The sequence below is a fragment of the Bicyclus anynana genome, chromosome 7 (assembly GCF_947172395.1).
Source record: "Bicyclus anynana chromosome 7, ilBicAnyn1.1, whole genome shotgun sequence".
Taxonomy (NCBI): Eukaryota; Metazoa; Arthropoda; class Insecta; order Lepidoptera; family Nymphalidae; genus Bicyclus; species Bicyclus anynana.
The window spans coordinates 11,024,538-11,043,767 of NC_069089.1; the positions used below are offsets into that span (position 1 = coordinate 11,024,538).

At 37.5% G+C, this 19,230-nt stretch overlaps 2 protein-coding genes across 2 annotated transcripts in view; both read left to right on the forward strand.

The window, feature by feature from the left end:
* Positions 1-15,773, forward strand: part of LOC112048569 (uncharacterized) — a 61,108-nt gene extending 45,335 nt beyond the window's left edge. The window contains exons 3-14 of the mRNA XM_024086150.2: positions 2,979-3,027; positions 3,699-3,840; positions 4,673-4,778; positions 5,211-5,375; positions 5,745-5,870; positions 6,172-6,284; positions 6,457-6,555; positions 7,102-7,486; positions 7,577-7,663; positions 8,050-8,275; positions 8,582-8,951; positions 9,840-15,773. Coding sequence (XP_023941918.1) covers positions 2,979-3,027; positions 3,699-3,840; positions 4,673-4,778; positions 5,211-5,375; positions 5,745-5,870; positions 6,172-6,284; positions 6,457-6,555; positions 7,102-7,486; positions 7,577-7,663; positions 8,050-8,275; positions 8,582-8,951; positions 9,840-9,966 — 1,995 coding nt within the window. The 3' untranslated portion in view covers positions 9,967-15,773. The remainder of the gene's footprint in view (positions 1-2,978; positions 3,028-3,698; positions 3,841-4,672; positions 4,779-5,210; positions 5,376-5,744; positions 5,871-6,171; positions 6,285-6,456; positions 6,556-7,101; positions 7,487-7,576; positions 7,664-8,049; positions 8,276-8,581; positions 8,952-9,839) is intronic.
* LOC112048580 (SH3 domain-binding glutamic acid-rich protein homolog) lies at positions 15,611-18,504 on the forward strand. The gene is made up of 4 exons (XM_024086168.2): positions 15,611-15,769; positions 15,887-16,090; positions 16,181-16,276; positions 17,387-18,504. Exons 1-4 carry the CDS (start codon positions 15,725-15,727, stop codon positions 17,816-17,818), a joined length of 777 nt encoding a protein of 258 aa, XP_023941936.1. The 5' UTR covers positions 15,611-15,724; the 3' UTR covers positions 17,819-18,504.
* The last annotated feature ends 726 nt before the right edge of the window (positions 18,505-19,230 follow it).

Genomic DNA, 19,230 nt, shown 5'->3' on the forward strand with positions numbered 1-19,230 from the left:
CTTGGAGTCGTTACGTTTTATCTGAAATCAGTGCTTAAATTCTTCATAGAATGTATATGGAGAATTTGATGTATTGAATACAAACAAGATACACACACATAGATAATGTAGTACAGTATGTTTACTACGGGAATAGTTACACAGTTTTCTGGACTCCCAAAGTAATATTTTAGATCAAATTTAAAATATATAAAATCATCGATAAATCACGGCACCATCAAATATGCTACCTTATGTAGCACTAATGGTAATTTATAAAGTACGTATCATTGAAACACTCACGATAGATACCGTGCTTCCTTAAAAACAGTAAAAGTCCCTAGGATTCTAAAAAATATGAGGCTTTATTGTGTTCTCAGTTTGTGTACGTTAATTAGGTACAACATTTGTACCATGCATGTGCGTGTAGTTTTTGTAAGAATTTGAAATCTTGTGCGGTGATTTAAAAAGTAATAGATACGTACGACTCGAGTAGTTGTCATCTTAGCATCATAACAAGATGTGCGGCAATGTGCTGGCATCCATAAAATGAATTACGAAATGTGATTGAATGGCAATCAATGTGGTTTTCTTATCAACCTTAATGAATAGTATTGTCTTTCAAAGAAACGTAACTGTTCATTCATATAATGCCAATACAATATGTCCATTATAAAGAATTCTTATCGAAAAGCTTTCCTCTTGTTATAATATTCACAATTGACCGTTAAAACATACGCCTACGCGACGCTAAGGCGATAATGATCTTAAAATCTGCGTAGGTAGTATTTATTGAATATGACGGCATTTAACAATGGACGAGCTCTGCATAATTTCGTATTATGGTGTAACTTGCAATTTATGAATCCATTCCCATATAAATATAACTACAATTTGTAGTAAGTATGATAAAAACTACAAATTGATATGAAAATATCCGTACTTCGTGACAGTTTCATTAAGATTTATGTACAAAGAAATAATAAGTAGTAAACTTTGGTTTCCTTTAATTATTTAGAGGTTCAGATCTCTGTACCCCTAAAGCGCAGTCGAGGACTGAGTTAGGTTGCCTAACATATTATATCTAATGGTACATTTGCAATGGAAGTGTAGCGAATCACAAGAAACGATACACCTAGTCACCTACTTTTATGATAATGACAAAACTTTTGATAAGTCACGCACTGGTTTATTTTGCTACTTGTTATGTTGCAAGTTATTTATGTTTATTTTAAGGTTCAAGTATGCACTACATTGTTGATGGCAGTGGTACGACAAGTAGATGCGGTTATACACTATTTTGTAATGAATTACAATTTAAAACCGATTAGGTACTCTAACCAAAGTAATGGTCTTTTGAGGCAGGCATCCACAGATCCACATCGTACGTAGCGGACGCATCGCATCAAAATTTGTATAAAAAGTCATACAAGTGCGTCTACTGATCCGCATTATACGGATCATAGTATGAACTCTATTTCGCATTCATTTTCGCACGCATATTTGCTTGGACGCTAGCAGACGCGAATCGTCGCCAGCCCTGTAGCGCAGCGTTTCCCATCAGGTGGGTCGCGACCCGGCACCGGGTCGCCAAAAAAATATAGGTACCGGGTCGCAGCGTTATGGAGGCAATGCTGCGACTTTAAATAAGTACTAGGAGATGGTCGATTTTATTTCTTGACTAACGAGACAAAAATGATTGCTCGATGGGCGGATTGTACCTACAATCCGCCCATCGAGCAATCATTTTTTATGGGTCCACAAATTTAATTGGGTCACAAAGGAGGAGTACGAAATTTACAGGGTCACAGTAGAATAAAGTTTAGGAAACGCTGCTCTAGCATACAGAGCAAGTGTTAAGGTGCATTTACAGTTAAATGTTTTTTTTTCATAATAAATATATACACATATTATACGCCGCAATCTCCCACAAAGATGTAACCAACCTAAGGCCAAAAGTGCACAAATCATAAATTCTTAATTGCGTACTACATCATCTTATCAAACATTAACCATTAAAAGCTTTTCATTGCTTTGTATCGTAAATGTTGGAGCTTCCGTGCCCTATTCGATGTACGAGTAAGCGTAACGTTATATAACGATCTAAAACATTGTATCAATTGATTCGTTAGAGATACCTATTTAATTTATAGTAAAAGTGATACATCCAATCAAGCAATATGTTCTTTATTACATCAGATCTATAAAGCAAATATGGTGAATTTATTGATTTGTTTAGAACTTTAAATCTCTGAACATGTAGCTAATATTATGATCTAATAAAACAACTATTGTTTATTTTCCTTAATAAATAAAATTCTTTGTATCAACTAACGAATAAGAGTTTAACTAGTGAACGATCACCAAGCGATTTCTGGATGGATGCGGATTAAGATTAGATGTAGATTGAGTCTCAATTCTCTACTTGGACCTCATCCTTGTTTTCGATTAGATAACATTGCAATTAAATGATGCAGAAGCCACAGAAACTTTTATCAATATTCCATTGTTTCCAATTTTGAAGGTCACATAAATATTCATTCGAACAAATCGATCAAAACATAAAACAGCAGTTGCAACCTTCACACACCCAAGGCCGCATGACAGACATAATCTACAGCCCGCACGTTTAGCGTTTCGTCATGACAGTTCTTTCAATATATCATGCCTGCTTAAGGGGAATAAATGGGTTCACGTAATAAAGTATCCCATCAGGGGGTGCTAGCGCAATGGACTTGTGAATTGCCTTGCCTTGTCTATGGGGGCATTAGACGCGTGGTTTTATACCAAATGCGAAAGGTCAAACGATTAATGGGCGTGCACACTGATTCTGTACACAGCATCTGTCCCCCTTAATTCGGATTTACACCGCCATAGATTTCGTTCTGAGATTACAGTCATTGTCCAAATGGAAAGGGATTATTGTGATATTGAATACTGCTTACATTGTGTTTCATTCTATCTATATAATGTAGTTTCGTGTTTCTTTTTTTTTTCAGGCCGAGCTTGTGGATATGAGGGCGGAATTAGTGCAGGCTCGGGCCGCAGGTAAGCGATAATCCTCAGCTTACTTTGTTACGTTTATTCTAACAAATAATGGATTAAGAATTTGTGTCATATTTCATTATTACATATTTATTTATATTTGTATATTTCTTAAATCGGCTGCCATTGATTATAATCAACGGCAGCCGATCTAACGGATCCCATGTCATTGTTAAAATGAACTATTCTAGCATTTATTACATAAGAACTTTTTGTGGAATAGATACAAATTTCGTACAACACCATGAAACGAAAGAGCAGATTTAAGATAAACAATAAATTATTGTTGTAACAACCTAACAATGACATCGGATTTTTACGAATATGAACATAATTAAGAGTACAGAGGAGAAAATTGTATACCAGTTATGGTCTGTTTTAGCAAACGCAGTTTCATGATACGTATTTCACGTTTCCGTGGGAATCGGGATAAAATATAGCTTAAGTCACTCCTTGTAATATATCTGCTGTTTGCCGACGAAAGTCCCGTCAAAGTCGGTCTAGCCGGTACAAACAGAGAATACCTACCATATATACTTTCATATGCATTGCTAAAGTTAATTTTAAATCACAAACAAACCCTTAAATTTTATTTATTTGTAGATATAGATTAACGAAGATTGGTACAAATAAAAATATACGGCTACCAATTTTAGTATGGTTTCACTCGGCAGGAGGGTGTCAAGATAGCGGAGACGTGGCAGGCAACGTACCGGACACGGCGCGGGCGCGTGCCGAGGCCGCGCAACTCGCTCGGGAAAACGTCGCGCTCAGGGAAACTGTGCTTGCGCTGCATTCAGAGCTTTTTGGAGCAAGGTGCGACGAAACTGTGCTGTGTGCTTTCAGAGATCTAATTGTTGTATTACTCTTAAACCCCAAGTAATGTATTATCATTTTAAATGACGGCAGGAATGCCTATAACTCCTAATACCTTGGGAGCTTGCCTTCGCTTCGCAATGCGTGTTGGCGGCTATACGGTGATAGTGTTGGACGTAACGAATACTATCACTTGTTAGTGATAAGTACCGGCATGGGATTTTCCGCTTAGAGGTGGTGTAACTTAACCAACTTTCAAGCTCTAGGCTGCAACCAATTTTTTGGAAGAAAGAAGTTGTCAATATTTTATTTCGATCCAAGATCCGCACCAGTATCCTATGGTACGAAGACGCTTATGGCTAACTGCGACACAGTTACTGGACTAACGTGGCATTTAACTACTAAAGATTACTCGTATTGCTGAACTAACATAAAATATGGGATATTATAAGAAATTGCTTTGGGTGTTGTTACTGGTTTTTAATGTATTTAATGGAAAAAGTTTAAATTATTCCATCTATAACAATCTCGCTATACAAGTTTAATATACTTCTCATCAAAAAAATCGAAACAGTCCGACTGAACAGTACTTGTAGACTGAAGGTGCATTTTGAACCCTCGTAATTTGAATTATTATCACCATTATCAAAATTATAATATTTTATATTAACTGACGTTTCGAAAGTGCAGTGTAAACTGGGGCTAATTGAAATAAATGAATATTGACTATTGATTAAGTATTTCGATTTTTTTTAGTGACAATTTTATACTTTTTTCGTTTTAGTATTGGTTTTAGTAATATTTACCCTATTCTTATTTATTATTGTTGCAGATTAGCCACAAAGTATTTAGATAAAGAACTCGCGGGAAGAATACAACAGTTACAACTGATGGGTAGTGGCATGCGGGCGGAACTAAGAGATTCATTATGGGCTCAGGTAAGTAGGTATCTAAAACATAATTTATTTTGAACTGAAGTAAATACAGATTAGTAGATGTCTGAAATTACATTGTTTTTATTAGAGTTACAGATTAGCACAAATATGGCTTAGTGACTTCCGATACGCAGTACCTAAGTAGGTAATGCGCGCATGGCGGTGTGTTTGATGTCACAGATTTCTACGCGACTTGTTAACTTAATTTGTAATTACAGAGCGGAAATGAGGGATATCTTCGTTTAGTTTTTGTTTATATGGGCCGGTTTCACCATTTTCTGAGAAGTCTAACCGTAACCTTTGTCATTATCTTGCTTTATATCTAGCTAGCAGAACTCTGTGGTTTCATCCATTATAAAATATATAAAAAGATTGTTGACGTTTCTATGAACGTACTCGTACATTAAATTCTCAATTCCGTCACTGGTACGTCAGGTGGAAGCGGAGATCCTCCTGCAGCGCCACAAGACGCTGGTGCGCGTGTGCCGCGGCCTGGCACCGCGTGCGCCGCGCCCGCCCGACAGCTCGCGCGCGCCGCCCGCCCCGCGCACCGTGCGCGTGCGCCGCTCGCCGCACCTGGGCCTCGGCATCTCCGTCACCGTAACTACACTATATACATACTAGCATACTCCTGCAGCGCCACAAGACGCTGGTGCGCGTGTGCCGCGGTCTGGCACCGCGTGCGCCGCGCCCGCCCGACAGCTCGCGCGCGCCGCCCGCCCCGCACACCGTGCGCGTGCGCCGCTCGCCGCACCTGGGCCTCGGCATCTCCGTCACCGTAACTACACTATATACATACTAGCATACTCCTGCAGCGCCACAACACGCTGGTGCGTGTGCTATAGCGACCATGTTTCGGATATTTATCTCACGTTATAATTTTTTTTAATTCATCAGGTTGCTGTATTCTCGTTACATATACATTATACTTTGTAGATATATGTTGTAAAATAAAAAAAATTCTCGCAGGGAGGTCGCGAGCACGGTGTGCCGATCCTCATCTCGGAGCTGGAGGCGGGCGGGCCGGCCGCGCTGACGGGCGAGCTGTACGTGGGCGACGCCATCCTCGCCATCAACGACCATGACCTCACGCAGGTGATACGCTCTCTCTCTCTCTCTCTCGTGCCGATCCTCATCTCGGAGCTGGAGTAGGGCAGGTTCCCTTAATTCTTGCCCTAAGTCTGACCTTTATAAATCCAGACTAACGGAATTGGAGTTAATTGTTTGGCTGAAAAGGATTTTTGGAATTGATTAGGAATAAGGAGCTTGAAATCTGTGCGGTACAAGTTCATAGGAGACTAGGCTCGAGTACAGCCTGCTAGCAGCCTAGACCTGAAATTCAAATTCAGAAAATTATTCAATGATCTCAACGTTAACGTGTATTTAATACCTACAGGCTTGCCATAAAGAAGCAGTTCAGGCGCTACAGAGCGTCAAAGGTGACTGCGCCCTCTGCGTTCAGTTCATCGCTACTGACGATGACGACCGACTCTCTGAAGATAATTACAGGTATTCTGTTAAAAACATAATTAGTTCTTAGCCATTTGAATAGTCACAATTATATAGTAATTTAAATCATATTTTAAGTGAGTTCACAAAGTGATATTTTCCTAACATTTGCTGTACTATCGAATACCGGCTGGTCATTATTTTTTAATACTAATGGACTTTTTGCTCATAGATTTCCCTTATATCCTGACGATGACGATGTCTACGAAGAGGAGCCAGACGCGTCAGGCGCCACGCCCACCGCGCCGCGCACCCCGGACTACAACCACCAGTATGTACGCCCTCTGTAGCAAGACCTTGGCTTATTTATAGATTTTCCTTGTACCCTGAATATGATGAAAACATGTACGCAGATAAAAAAAAATTATAAAAAAATTAATCCTGACTCAGTTTGTTGTGGGCTCTTCTCGGAGCAAGGCGCGTTTAGAACCAATTATTATCACCATTATCTAATAATATTATTACCTGACGTTTTCAAAGTGCTTGTAAACTAAGTCTGATTGAAATAAATGAATTTTGACTTTGACATTGAGCCAGTATGGTCAATGTCATAGGAGTACAAGACTTTTTCAGTCTCTAGGGCTACTTTTTCTAGCCCTCAGTGTTGACTCTGAGAGAGGGTTTGCGCTTCAGACTCCCCGGTGTAGCTGCTGCGATCCTATTATAGACCAAATATACAGTAAGAAAATGTAGTCTAGAGGTGTTCCTACTACTCGAGTTAGAGACACATTATGAAAAAGTCTTATAAAATGTTGTGTGGCAAAATAATTAGGGGCGTTTTTTTGTCATTGTATAATATACATCGTTTTGTCGATAGCGCATCGGGCAGTGAATGCGGGGACGACGGGCCGTACGGCGCGCGGGGCGAGGGGGAGTACGACACACGCGGCGGGCTGTATGCGGGGGGCGGGGGCGCTCCGTACGGCGTGCGGGAGGGAGGGGCGTACGACGCTCGCGGCGATAGCAGCCTGTACGCGAGCGGGGACGGGGCGCCCTACGCCTTGCGGGGGGACGGGGCGCCCTACGGTGTGCGAGGGGATGGCGCACCCTACGGCGTGCGGGAGGGTGGGGCGTACGGCGCGTACGACGTGCGGAACGACGTGGAGGTCGCCGGCTCGCACTACGCCGACTACAACAACGTGAACAACCTCTCCATACTCGACATGGACGATGACTCCATCAAAATAGAAGCTCGACTGGAGGTACAGTCATATTGCATCGTTGAGCTTGATTTTTCATTGAATCGAGAATTGAAAAAGATTATTTTTTAAGTGTGAGTATTTTATAAACAGATGGCGCCGGTGTCGGGCTCGTCCACGTCGCCGCGTTCCACGCCTGTGCACTCTAGGACTTCGCTCAAGAAGAAACGCAAACCGCAGGTCGGTTGATGTTGTTACCAGATAGTTAATAAAAAAGCGTAAATCAATCTGAGTGTGACACTTATGGCAACGTAGCATTTACTAACTATATTAGGTAATTTAGGTTTTTATTATCTAGACTAAATTGACCACTATGTTGCAAAAATATCAATTCATCTTCTCTTTTATAGTTTTGACTTCCTCCTTTTATTACCATGGTGTCCTAAAATTTACTCTGGTTCAAGTCTTGGCTTCACCCGTGGCTAGTTACTACCAAACTTGCTAATGTACCTTAAAATATTCCATGGCAAGGTTGCTACTAATATCATAACCGAAATAAACAAAACAGCGCAGTATTTTAGACTGCCTCGTCGCCGAAGACAAAACTAAAAAAAAATATTTTTCAGGATTGGCGCACTAAAGGCGCTTACTGCGCGGTTTCGGACGCACAGTCTTCGGACGAGCCGCACGCAGCCTTGAACCACCAGACCGAACCCTCCGCCAACCGGTCCGAACCCTTGAACCATCGGCCCGACCCACCAAACCTAAGAACTGACCCACCCAACCACTGGTCCGATTCGTTAAATCATCGAACAGACTTGGTCAACCATCGGCCTGAGATCAACGACAACGGTATGTCTATGTATTTGAATGTTTACAAAATATTTGAAAAATACAATGCTCAAATTTTTGAATAATGAATTTTTGGCACTATTGCACACTATATTAAGTTTACTAATTTCAGTTTACTCGCTCTAGTTTTACAAATAAAGAACTCAGCTAAAGAGCTTAGCTTTTTTTCACAGTGAATAAGAGATGAGACGTCATTAGATTCGTCTTAGTTGTGGAAGTTACATAGTTAAATATTAAATGAACACTTTCAAACCTATTTAATAATTTAATAATAAATTAATACTTTCAAACCTGTCTGTTTCCTAGTGACAGCCTCACAAGACACTTGTAAACCGCCGATCTCAGAATATCTACCGATGCCGCAAGAAGCATCTCGCACGTTAACGGCTTCGGTGGCTGCTGTAACGACTTCGACGTCCAACGCTACGTCCACGACGTCCAACGCTGCCTCAATAACGTCCAATGCTACTTCAGCTATGTCCAACGCTACGTCCACAATGTCCAGCGCAGCGTCTACGTTAAAGTCCAGCGCGACGATAGTGACTGCCTTAAAACCGACGCCGGCCCCCGACCTCCAGGCGACGCGTGAAAATAAAGCACCTCCCTTAGATGTCTACTACACGACTAACAAAGCAAATGGTGACAACCGCCCGAGGAAAGAGACTAAAAGCTTTCGGTAATTATTTTCTATAATTGAATAGACATTCTGTTATTATTGTAGGGTTCTTGTTGTGATAGGCCTTGTTTGACATATTATAGTCAAGTTATAGTCTTCTATCACCATGTACAGAAGCCGGCAAGTAAGTTGAACCAAAATGGCGGTCATCTGTGTAGGTACAATTATAAAACAAAGGGTTAAACACGTACTCCGTGGTTGCCTAGTACTTCAAAGATTTCAAATAATTGAAATTTTCGTGCGTGATTGTAATATTTTCAAGGTGTTGCTATGGTTACCGTACGTCGATAACATCCGAAAATATGTTACTGCACATAGATTAAATTATAGAGCGCATACTATACTAAATTTGGATCACAGGTGCTAAGTCAAGACTGGCATTGTATGTATCATCATCATCATCATCACCATCACCAACCCATATTCGGCTCATTACTGAACACCAATCTCTCAGAATGAGAGGGGTTAGGCCGATAGTCCACCACGCTGGCCCAATGCGGAATGGCCGAATTCACACACGCAGAGAATTGAGAAAATTCTCTAGTATGCAGGTTTCCTCACTATGTGTATTCTTCACCGTTTTGAGACACGTGATATTTATTTTTTTTAAATGCACACAACTGAGAAGTTGTGTGTGTGAGGAGGTGCATGCCCCGGACTGGATTCGAACCCACACCCTCCGGGATCGGATTAAGAAGTTCTATATGTATGTCTAAATTGTACAATATGGAAAACTCCTACTTCAATACGGGTTCGTAATGACTCTTCATGGTAGGCAACAATTTTTGCTTCTATGAAGTGTACGCCACTGTATGAATGTTCGAAAACATTGTTGTTATTATTGGTACACTATAATATCATAGACAATATTTTTTTTTTTATTTGTAGGATAGGGTCGGCGCGACGTGTCACGGAGAGTGCACGGAACGGTGAAGTAGAGAGGCACGCCCTCCCGCCGCCCGCGGCGCGCCTGCTGCCCGGCCGGGGAGACCCAGACTTCGGCACCCCCGTGTGAAGCTAAGCCAACAACACATCAGTTGCTACCCAACCGCCTCGCTTGAAATTTAGCGTTGTCTTCGCCGGACAGCTTATAGGTTTGGCCTAGATTATTTAGTGCAGTCAAGGCATCAAGGCACAGAAGTGGGCTACAACTCTTTATAAGTTATAACGACATTTGCCGCCTCGGGTATTCTCGATAATGCTTTCAAACTGATGGGTGCTGAGATCGGGTCAGTTTGGAATTTTGTATTTTTTTTAATTGGGCTAATTCTGGTGTAGTAGTGTCAATTCACTATTATGATATATCGCCCAGTAGTAGTAGGGTCAAGGTACCATCCTATCAGGCGTTTAGTTGTCAACTCAATGAATAAAAAAACGTCTATATGCGTCAAGTCTTGTTTGCACTAAACCTGTCATCGCACAGTTTTTGGCGGCTGGCGGATCGCGTAGACAATATGCATATTGTAAATTGCATTAATAGGCGACTGCTTCGTTTGTAGTCCACAAGAAGATAAAACATCATAATTTTGTTTTCGACATGGATTTTTTCAGTCAACAGAACATTTCCTTATGCCGCTATCCCATTGGCGATTTTCGACCGTTGACATTTCTCTGACGTCTGTCGAGGAACAACGTTTTTTTGATTGCAACGTTGAAGCCTTGGAAATGCGACGTAACGAATTATTTACGATAAAAGAGCTGGAGAAACATTCGGGAAACACTAACGTTGACAAAACGCCAGTGAGATAACTGCCTAAAGTGTTTTTCAGATAGCATCGGTACGGTGACAGTCGCCTGTATGACGTTCGTGACTATCGTGAATCGCGGCAAACTTTAAACAGTGAAACGAACTGTCACCCGCACCATCCTACATGAAAAGAAATGTAAGGAAGCATTCCGTTAACTGTATCATCCGTGCAATTTGTACACTGTAGATTGTCATAGGCATATCCAGCGAAAAAATTACATCATCGACATAATGCAGATTTTTGATTTATTATTAACTTGCGGATCATTAAAGTGCTTTTTTTTCCGCCGGTATTGGTCGACATTTGTCTCTTCTCGTGATATGCCGTAGTGCACATCGTACCTAGGCCTAGTGAATGAATATCATAAAATCTTAAACACAATTATACAATCTGTGATTACTGATGATGAATTGCATCATTTTGGTATTGATCGAGTACCAAGATCTACTCTTACAATAATGCATGAGATATAATATATGTAATCGTATTTTAAAAGGCTAAGGCTGCGTCTGTATAAAAAATAGTTCGCTAGATCTTATTGTTCTAGACACCTGCTAGTGTTTTCTTTTTTCTTGTCTTTTTAGTTAGGTTTACTATTGGGAAAAGTCGAGTTAAAATGCAATTAATAGGAATATCACTTTGTATAATAACTGTTAGACATTATTCCATAGTCGATTTTTATTATTATTTTTTTATATTTAAAAGTTTCAAGGGCCTAAAAGGCAAAAAAAAATGTCAGCCCTGTCGTACCCTAATTAACAATTGTCTGTTATTAACGAATATATAAATAATTGTGTTGTCTTACGAACCTATAGAAATTTACTGCAATCCACGTTATCAAGTACGCGTTCCCGAGATAAAGGATCATGACGGTCAGACTGACAACAAAGTGATCCATTAAAAAGTTTCAGTTTTATCCCTTTTGAAGCACTTAACCTTAAAACATTTATGTTTTTAAAGTCTAAAGTTACTGAATATGTACTAAATACCATAAAAAGATCGTCTTAATTGCAATTTCTTTCAGAATTTGGATTTATCTAATACACCCTCGCATTTTGTTCAACAAGTTTATTACATATTTATTTTGTAAATATTTTATAGTTATTTATTTTTATAGATACTGCCTTATTTATAATGTTAGTTCAAGGAAAATAAAATCGTAGTTATTTCTTTTAACTTTAAAGGATCTGACAAAAATGTGTAGGTCTCTCAAATGACCTATGTGAAGCATAAATTGTGATTTATTTTGTAAAGTTTCAGAAGTTTCAGTCACTGAGTTTTTCCTTGACATAGTTACACGAGCAAACTATTCAGTTTAGTGAAGGAATTTCAGCGCGAAATCTTTGTTGATCTCCGACGCGATGGCGCGTCGCATGAACGGAGCGTTACACAGAATTTTTCAGTGCCCACGCATTGTAAACAATGACGAGTTGACGACAAAATCTTTCAAGGTCACTTCAACGAATTACTTCATCATTTCACTGCTACGCCGTTTTATTTGTGTCAACTGTCAAGCTCCACGATTGCATTCCTGGCATACCATAATATGTCTTAATAAAATGTGTTTATTATGACTTAGATAATGGTAATTGAATTTTTAACTCGATTGTTGGTTGTGAATGCAAGAATGTTTTGTAAAGGATCACGCAATTTGTTAAATGAACTAGTTACGATGATAAATTATATCATAAATGGATGTCCGACTAATTAATCTAGGTTTCTCTTAAGTAGATTAGAGCCATCCATCACGCTGCCCCTGCACGAGCCGTGATAGCCCAGTGGATATGATCTCTGCCTCCGATTCCGGAGGGTGTGGGTTCGAATCCATGAACCTCCAAATTTTTCAGTTGTGTGCATTTTAAGAAATTAAAGTTCACATGTCTCAAACGGTGACGGAAAAACATTGTGAGGAAACCTGCATACCAGAGAATTTCCTTAATTCTCTGCGTATGTGAAGTCTGCCAATCCGCACTGGGTCAGCGTGGTGGACTATTGGCCTAATCCCTCATTGTGAGAGGAGACTCGAGCTCAGCAGTGAGCCGAATATGAGTTGATAACGATGATCACGCTGCCCCAATGTCAGTTTACTTTGAAAATTGTAATAATTTGCACAAAAGTTTCGATAGACGCTTCTAACATTGAAACAAAAACGCCTAATTATTACTTTTCATTATGTTCGTTGTAATATAAAATACTTATTAGATGGGTGTGTTTACTCAACTCTATTAATATACCTATTTTTTTTTGTAACGAACTAATAAACCTAGGCATCTATTATAATATGTGCTCTATCGAACAGCTGTCTGGACATCTGCCAAAGTAACGAGGATAGCGTAACTCTTTTGTTTGTAAAATGGAACTTTAAATGGGCTCCGACATTCGAGATGGTAAACTTGAGGAGCGCTACCGATCATTTAGAAAAAAAAAGTTTGTACCTTATAAGCGCTAATAGGCTACTTGACTCTTTTTTTAAATGGTCTTATATAGTTCATTATCGTTCTACTAGACTAAAAAAAATCATATTTTTTTAGACTTGATTACATGAAAATATTAGCTTTTATATATGTTTTTGGCTAGACGAGCCAAAACGCCTGTCGGCCATGGCAGTCTATATTTCAAATGTTTCATGACGTCACTAGAATAAATCCCATACAAATGGAGCGTTTGACAAAATATTAGTTAACAATTAGTTCAACGTTTAGTACATCAAGGGTGTTAGTGACGTCACAAAATGGACGACAGCATTTTTGACGTTTGGAAAATTTGAAAAATACGTGATATTTAAATTAAGTTTTAAAAGAAATCCTTAACTTTTATTAATTGATATCGATATATTTCGGACCCTTATTCCATGTACTACACGAAATTAATATTGTTTGTTTTTAATTTGATATGAGTCAACTACCCTATTACAGTGACTATTGTAAATCATTTTATAAATTACCTGTTATCTGTCTATGTCATAAATATTTATATTGTATCATAAATGATTTTGCGTGAGCGACTTTTCATATCTTAACAAGACCAAATGTATTGTAGTTTTTTTTTGTTATTTATGAGATCGTGGTTACCGTATTTTTATAAAATGACTACCCAACATTAATATGTTTATCTGCGGGCCTATTAACTATTTTGGTCTTTGTTATCAACTTATTAAAATAAACATCAAATCAATTGACATACTCGTAATGTCATTTACCTACTGTGTGATATCCATCAGTAAGCACCTGATGACATTTCTAGGTACATTTAATCTCAATTTCGTTAATGTCAACTAGCATAGGTCAAAGATAGTGAATAAGCCTGCTCAGTAATGATGACAACACACAAAGCGACACCCACAGTAAGGCCTAGTTCGGACTACTTTAGTATTTTAGTCGAGTCTCTATTCGATCTAACCGATCGACACCTTGAGCGAACACTTCATTGCATTGTTGGTGTATGAGTGAAATATTTTTAAATCATTCAACGTGTGTGATTGGGTGTTGCCATTAAGTATTTTACCATATAACATTCCTTAAGTGCTGTATAATATAGGTATAGCATTGCTTTACTATAGGTATAAGTTGCGGCTTCAATGCGATGTTTAAAATTTACAAGACAATACGCATTTGTATAATTAATTTATAGCAAATGGATTAAATTTGTATAAATAAAATACCAACTTTTTTATTTTCTTTAAACACCATGACTTTTGACATGATCTTTCAAAAGCTTCATAGAGACCGTGTTTCCCAGCAATAGCACTGCTACAGTCCGACCGCTCAGAGATTGCGTCTAGCTTGAACTTTCAAAAACTTCATAGAGACGGTCTCTCCCAGCAATAGCACTGCTAAAGTCCGGCCGCTCAGAGATTGCGTTTCTGAAATGTCGTGATCGAATGGGACAAACATATACAATTCCAATTGGCTAGTTATTTTGTCTCATCACTACAAAGACAAACAGTTGGCATACCCTTGAAACAGCGCAGTTCAATAACCTTGTACGCCAGTTCTAAGTTACATCGCCCATTCGATCACGACGAGAAACGCAATCTCTGAGCGACCGGACTTTACCTATATAACATTAAGCTGCTTTTGAAAAATATTTGAGAAGCCTCTCTCTCTCTTGCCAAAAGCAAAAACATAGTGGTAGCACTACCTTTACTGTTATTAAACAACAACCAATTATTGATAGTTTTATCAGATTATTAGAATCCTATTGGAAAATTGTATAATTACTTACATATTTAGATGACTTGAATTTAATTAAATTTAATGAACGTAAATCAAGAAATCAGCTACCTTAGTACCCATAACATTTCGGGGTTAGAGACCTAGGTATCTATATCTATGTAAGGTAAGTATTTTCCAAATATATTTATCTTATTATTATTATAATTTAATATCTTAAAATATAATACTTAAAAATAATATAATTTATTATCTTATTTAAAATAAGAACATAATATTAACCAAATAAAATATAAATTATTAACAACTTAGCAAGGTAGCTGCAGTCCCAAGTGGATTTTTGGATTTACCGCCCAAAGATCGTTCAGTACTCGACTAAAATACTAAAGTAGTCCGAAGTAGGCCTCAAGATACTGTAGTTAAAAGGTCGCACTTTAATTACTGTTTAATACGACACAAAAGATTGCTTTGTTTGGTTGCGTTTAGAAGCCAGGTGTCAAGATAATGCGCACGGGTTATACGTAGTCGCGAGTTTGAATTAATGTGTTCCTTAGGCCTAACTGAAAAGAGGGTAAATGGGATAAATGTATAAAAAAAATCAAACTAAATCTATATTGAAATATATTTTAAAACACGATTTCTCCCTTTGATCTTAGAGGCATAAATTCTCTGTCTATTCTATAGTTTACATTCCTCCGAGGGCAAATGAATGATGACAGGTAAACACTACTGTCAATGTGTCAAGTGTCAGTTTGACATTTACCTAATTACTAATGGCCAAGCCTATCTTTTTACGTTGAGATTTTGTTCTAATTTATTTTATTTTTGTAAATCAGAAAATAATTTTACAGAAATGGTTGTTAAAATTTATATAAGTGGTATCTCCGGGAACAAAGAGGCGAGTATAATATTAGAAAATTCCTGCCTTCCTTGCCCGACCGGGCAGCTTTTCTAGACTTTTTTTCATAGCTGATTCATAGTTTTGTTTGTTTTTATCTTATTTGGTGATTTTTAGGTGAAAAAAAGACAACAGCGCGTTTTAATGATCTTAGATTCAAAAACTATCAAATATGAAATAATCGACATAACGGAACCTGGCAGGGAAGACGATAAAGACTTCATGCAAAATAATTCAAAGTCGAACGGTGGTACCGTCAGTGACCCCAACCCACGTTCGCCACTCCCACCCCAGATCTTCAATGACGAAGAGTATTGTGGGGTGAGTTGCTACAATGTACTTACTCAAATGTAGATTAGTTTGTTAGGTTATGAGTTATTGACAAACTTACCTGGCAATTTATCTTTCCAGGATTACGACCAGTTTGATTTAGCAAACGAAGAAGATACTTTGGAACAGTTTTTGAAAGTAGAAGCCCCTCCTCAAGAAGTTATCACAGATACAAAGGTAGGTTTACATCTTTATAACCACCATTTATTGGTGCTACTTCTATTATGAGTGTTTATTGATAAAATAACCAATAGGAAATTGAAACATCTTTAATTAGTTTGTTTGGTTTCGACACTTATGAATTGATCCTCTCATTACACAAGTTTGTGTGTGACTCAACACTGTGTATCCTATTACAGCTACTAATTTGTCCTATTAGTACAAGGTTTCCGAGTACAAGGTTTCTCTCTAAACTAAAGCCAAACTCAATGTGCAATGTTTATCAACAAACAAATTAAAAACTATTGCTTGGTAAACTTGTTCGTAACACTCCTGATGGTCTGCTTGGGCCACGAGCGGGTAGTGATGGCCTGTGCAACTTCATATCCTCGCAGTTCTCCCCTCTGCCTAGCGTGCTAGACCCACACCCGTGCATATTTAAAAGATACTTATTATATCACATGTGGGCATGATTTGTATAGTTATTAGGGTAAGTTAGCTTAAATTCCATAATGTATTCTTTCTCAATAAAAAATAAACTATCAAATTGTGTGTAAACTTATTGATGAAATTTTTTGTCATTAATCTAGGTACAAGTTAATTTAAATTATTATTAGGTGTTAAATGACTAGCAATTTATACCCTCGTTTTACCCTTTTTAATTTCTTTTTTGATAAACATTGCACAGTTAGTTTGGCTTTAGGTTATTTTTCATAAATATATTTAACATAGTTTAACACTTTCTTTTCAAGTTCCTCAACAATGTTCAAATTGCTTTACTAATTAACAATTTTATAACCATGAATAACTATCAGACCTGATAGACATTGTCCTGCCAAAGACCACATTCTATAAAATATATTCTTTATTTTTTCTCTCATAAAAACCTTTTTTGACAATAACAAACACAACAAAAAAAGAATTAGCAACTTGGTTCACACATAGGGAAAATAGGGATTAGTTTTTATATTATGTAATTATATTCATATTAAATTTCAGAAATTGTATGTGTCAAGTATGACAAATTAGTTGATATATGAGGAAATACCTATATTTTATTTTAGTGTTGCTTAAAATATATTATATTATATCTATTTAGGTACTACATTTGGTTACTAATATTTCCAGAATGTTGCTGTTAATGGAGAGGTGATAGCAAGTGAAAGCAAAGAATCTACAAATGATATAGAAGCCACTGAGGATACAAAAGAGAAATCAGTAGAAGCCAATGAAAATGCCATTGATAATGATACTGCTGATAAAGTAGTAAAAGAGAGAGGAAGAGCGGAAAAGGAGAATTCACCAGAAAAAGAGTCATCACCAGTGAGACAGAAATCTGAGGAAGGAGAACAACCAACAGACGACACTGAAAAGACTGCAGAGGAGTCTGAAATTGAACCTAAACACCAGTCAAAAGAAAGCACTCCTGCCGAGGCTGATGTCAATGGAGCGGTCAGTTCCCGTGAGCAGTCGGAGGAAAAGCAAGTAGCAAATGAGCCACAGAAGGAGAACCCATCGGAAGCCTTTATTCAGAGCGAGCAAACAGCCGCTTCTGATTAGTACAGAGAGCAATGTATGCTGTCAGCTCAAACTTACTCTAGCACTAAGGACACACTTTTCATCACCATTGTGTTATTTATAAAGCATCATTCATATTTTTGGCATAAAATTAAGTCATTGTATATAAGGCAAATAATTATTTGTTGAGTTATGACGTAACATGTCAATGTAGTGCATATTGCTATGAAGTGGCCTACTCTTTTTATTAATTAATTATTATTGGAGAATAATCAAATTTTTTATCTCTAATGTTATAGAGTCTATTACCTTTATTCTATGTAAGGCATGTATTTGGTATAACTCTGAAAGTATTTTAATAATATACACATTTTAAAGTATTGTAAGTTTAAATCTGATTTAATGTTATTTTGGCTCTTGTAATGCTCATTTGTTAAGGAACTCAATGCAATAACATGACATTAATATTAAGATATTAGTAGACCTTATTTGGTCTAAGGTGCTGCAGAATATAAATGATTTGCATATTTTATCAATGAGCGTTATCCAAAATTATTACTAATATTTTAAGTTTTTTAATGAATTCTATTTAAATATACTTTCATCATATACATATATATATATTATATTATTTTAAAGACAATTTTACTAATGATTTTTCATGTCAATTATTTTAATGCTACACAATTAATAGCTTTGAAATATTATATTAAACGATGTACATATTACTTTGGTTTCATGTTATTATTTTTACACCTTTAATAATTTCATTTAAAAAATCATTATATTATTATTAAAAAAGGATAAACAAATATAATGAGAAAAAATAAATAAATTAATTAATAATAATAAAGAATAGGATTTTTAGGTGAACTTAATTGATATGAAATTTATCTTATAGCCTTTTTATTACGGTCAGTAAGAGAATCGTAAGGTATTCATGAGATTAATCGCCAGTAGGGCCTCGCGCATTAACCCGAGTAGAACTTTTTTTCAAATAAATACTTTTGTCCAATTAGCCCAATGGACGAGCAATCATTTTCTAATTTGTAAGTACCTAATTTAGATTATTTAGAAGCACGGTTAAAGGCCTCGCACAGAAAGAGGCCTTAGTCGCCATTGGTTATGTACCTACCTACTGTTATTAGTATCAGTCCACTCACTAAACCCTCCCATCTGTTCCAGCAAGTTTACCTCCAGCAAGTCACTGAGTCTAAATAAATCTGTAGTAAAAAAAAAAATTATAAAACAAATACAACCGTGTATCAAATGCCTGTGATACTATCTATTCTAATTATAAAGCTGAAGAGTTTGTTTGATAGATTGAACGCGCTAATCTCAGGAACTTCTGGCCGATTTGATTTTTTTTTTTTAGTGTTAGATAAGCCCACTTATCGAGGAAGGTTATGCTATATATTATCCCCGTATCCTTACGGGTACGGGATCCATGTGGG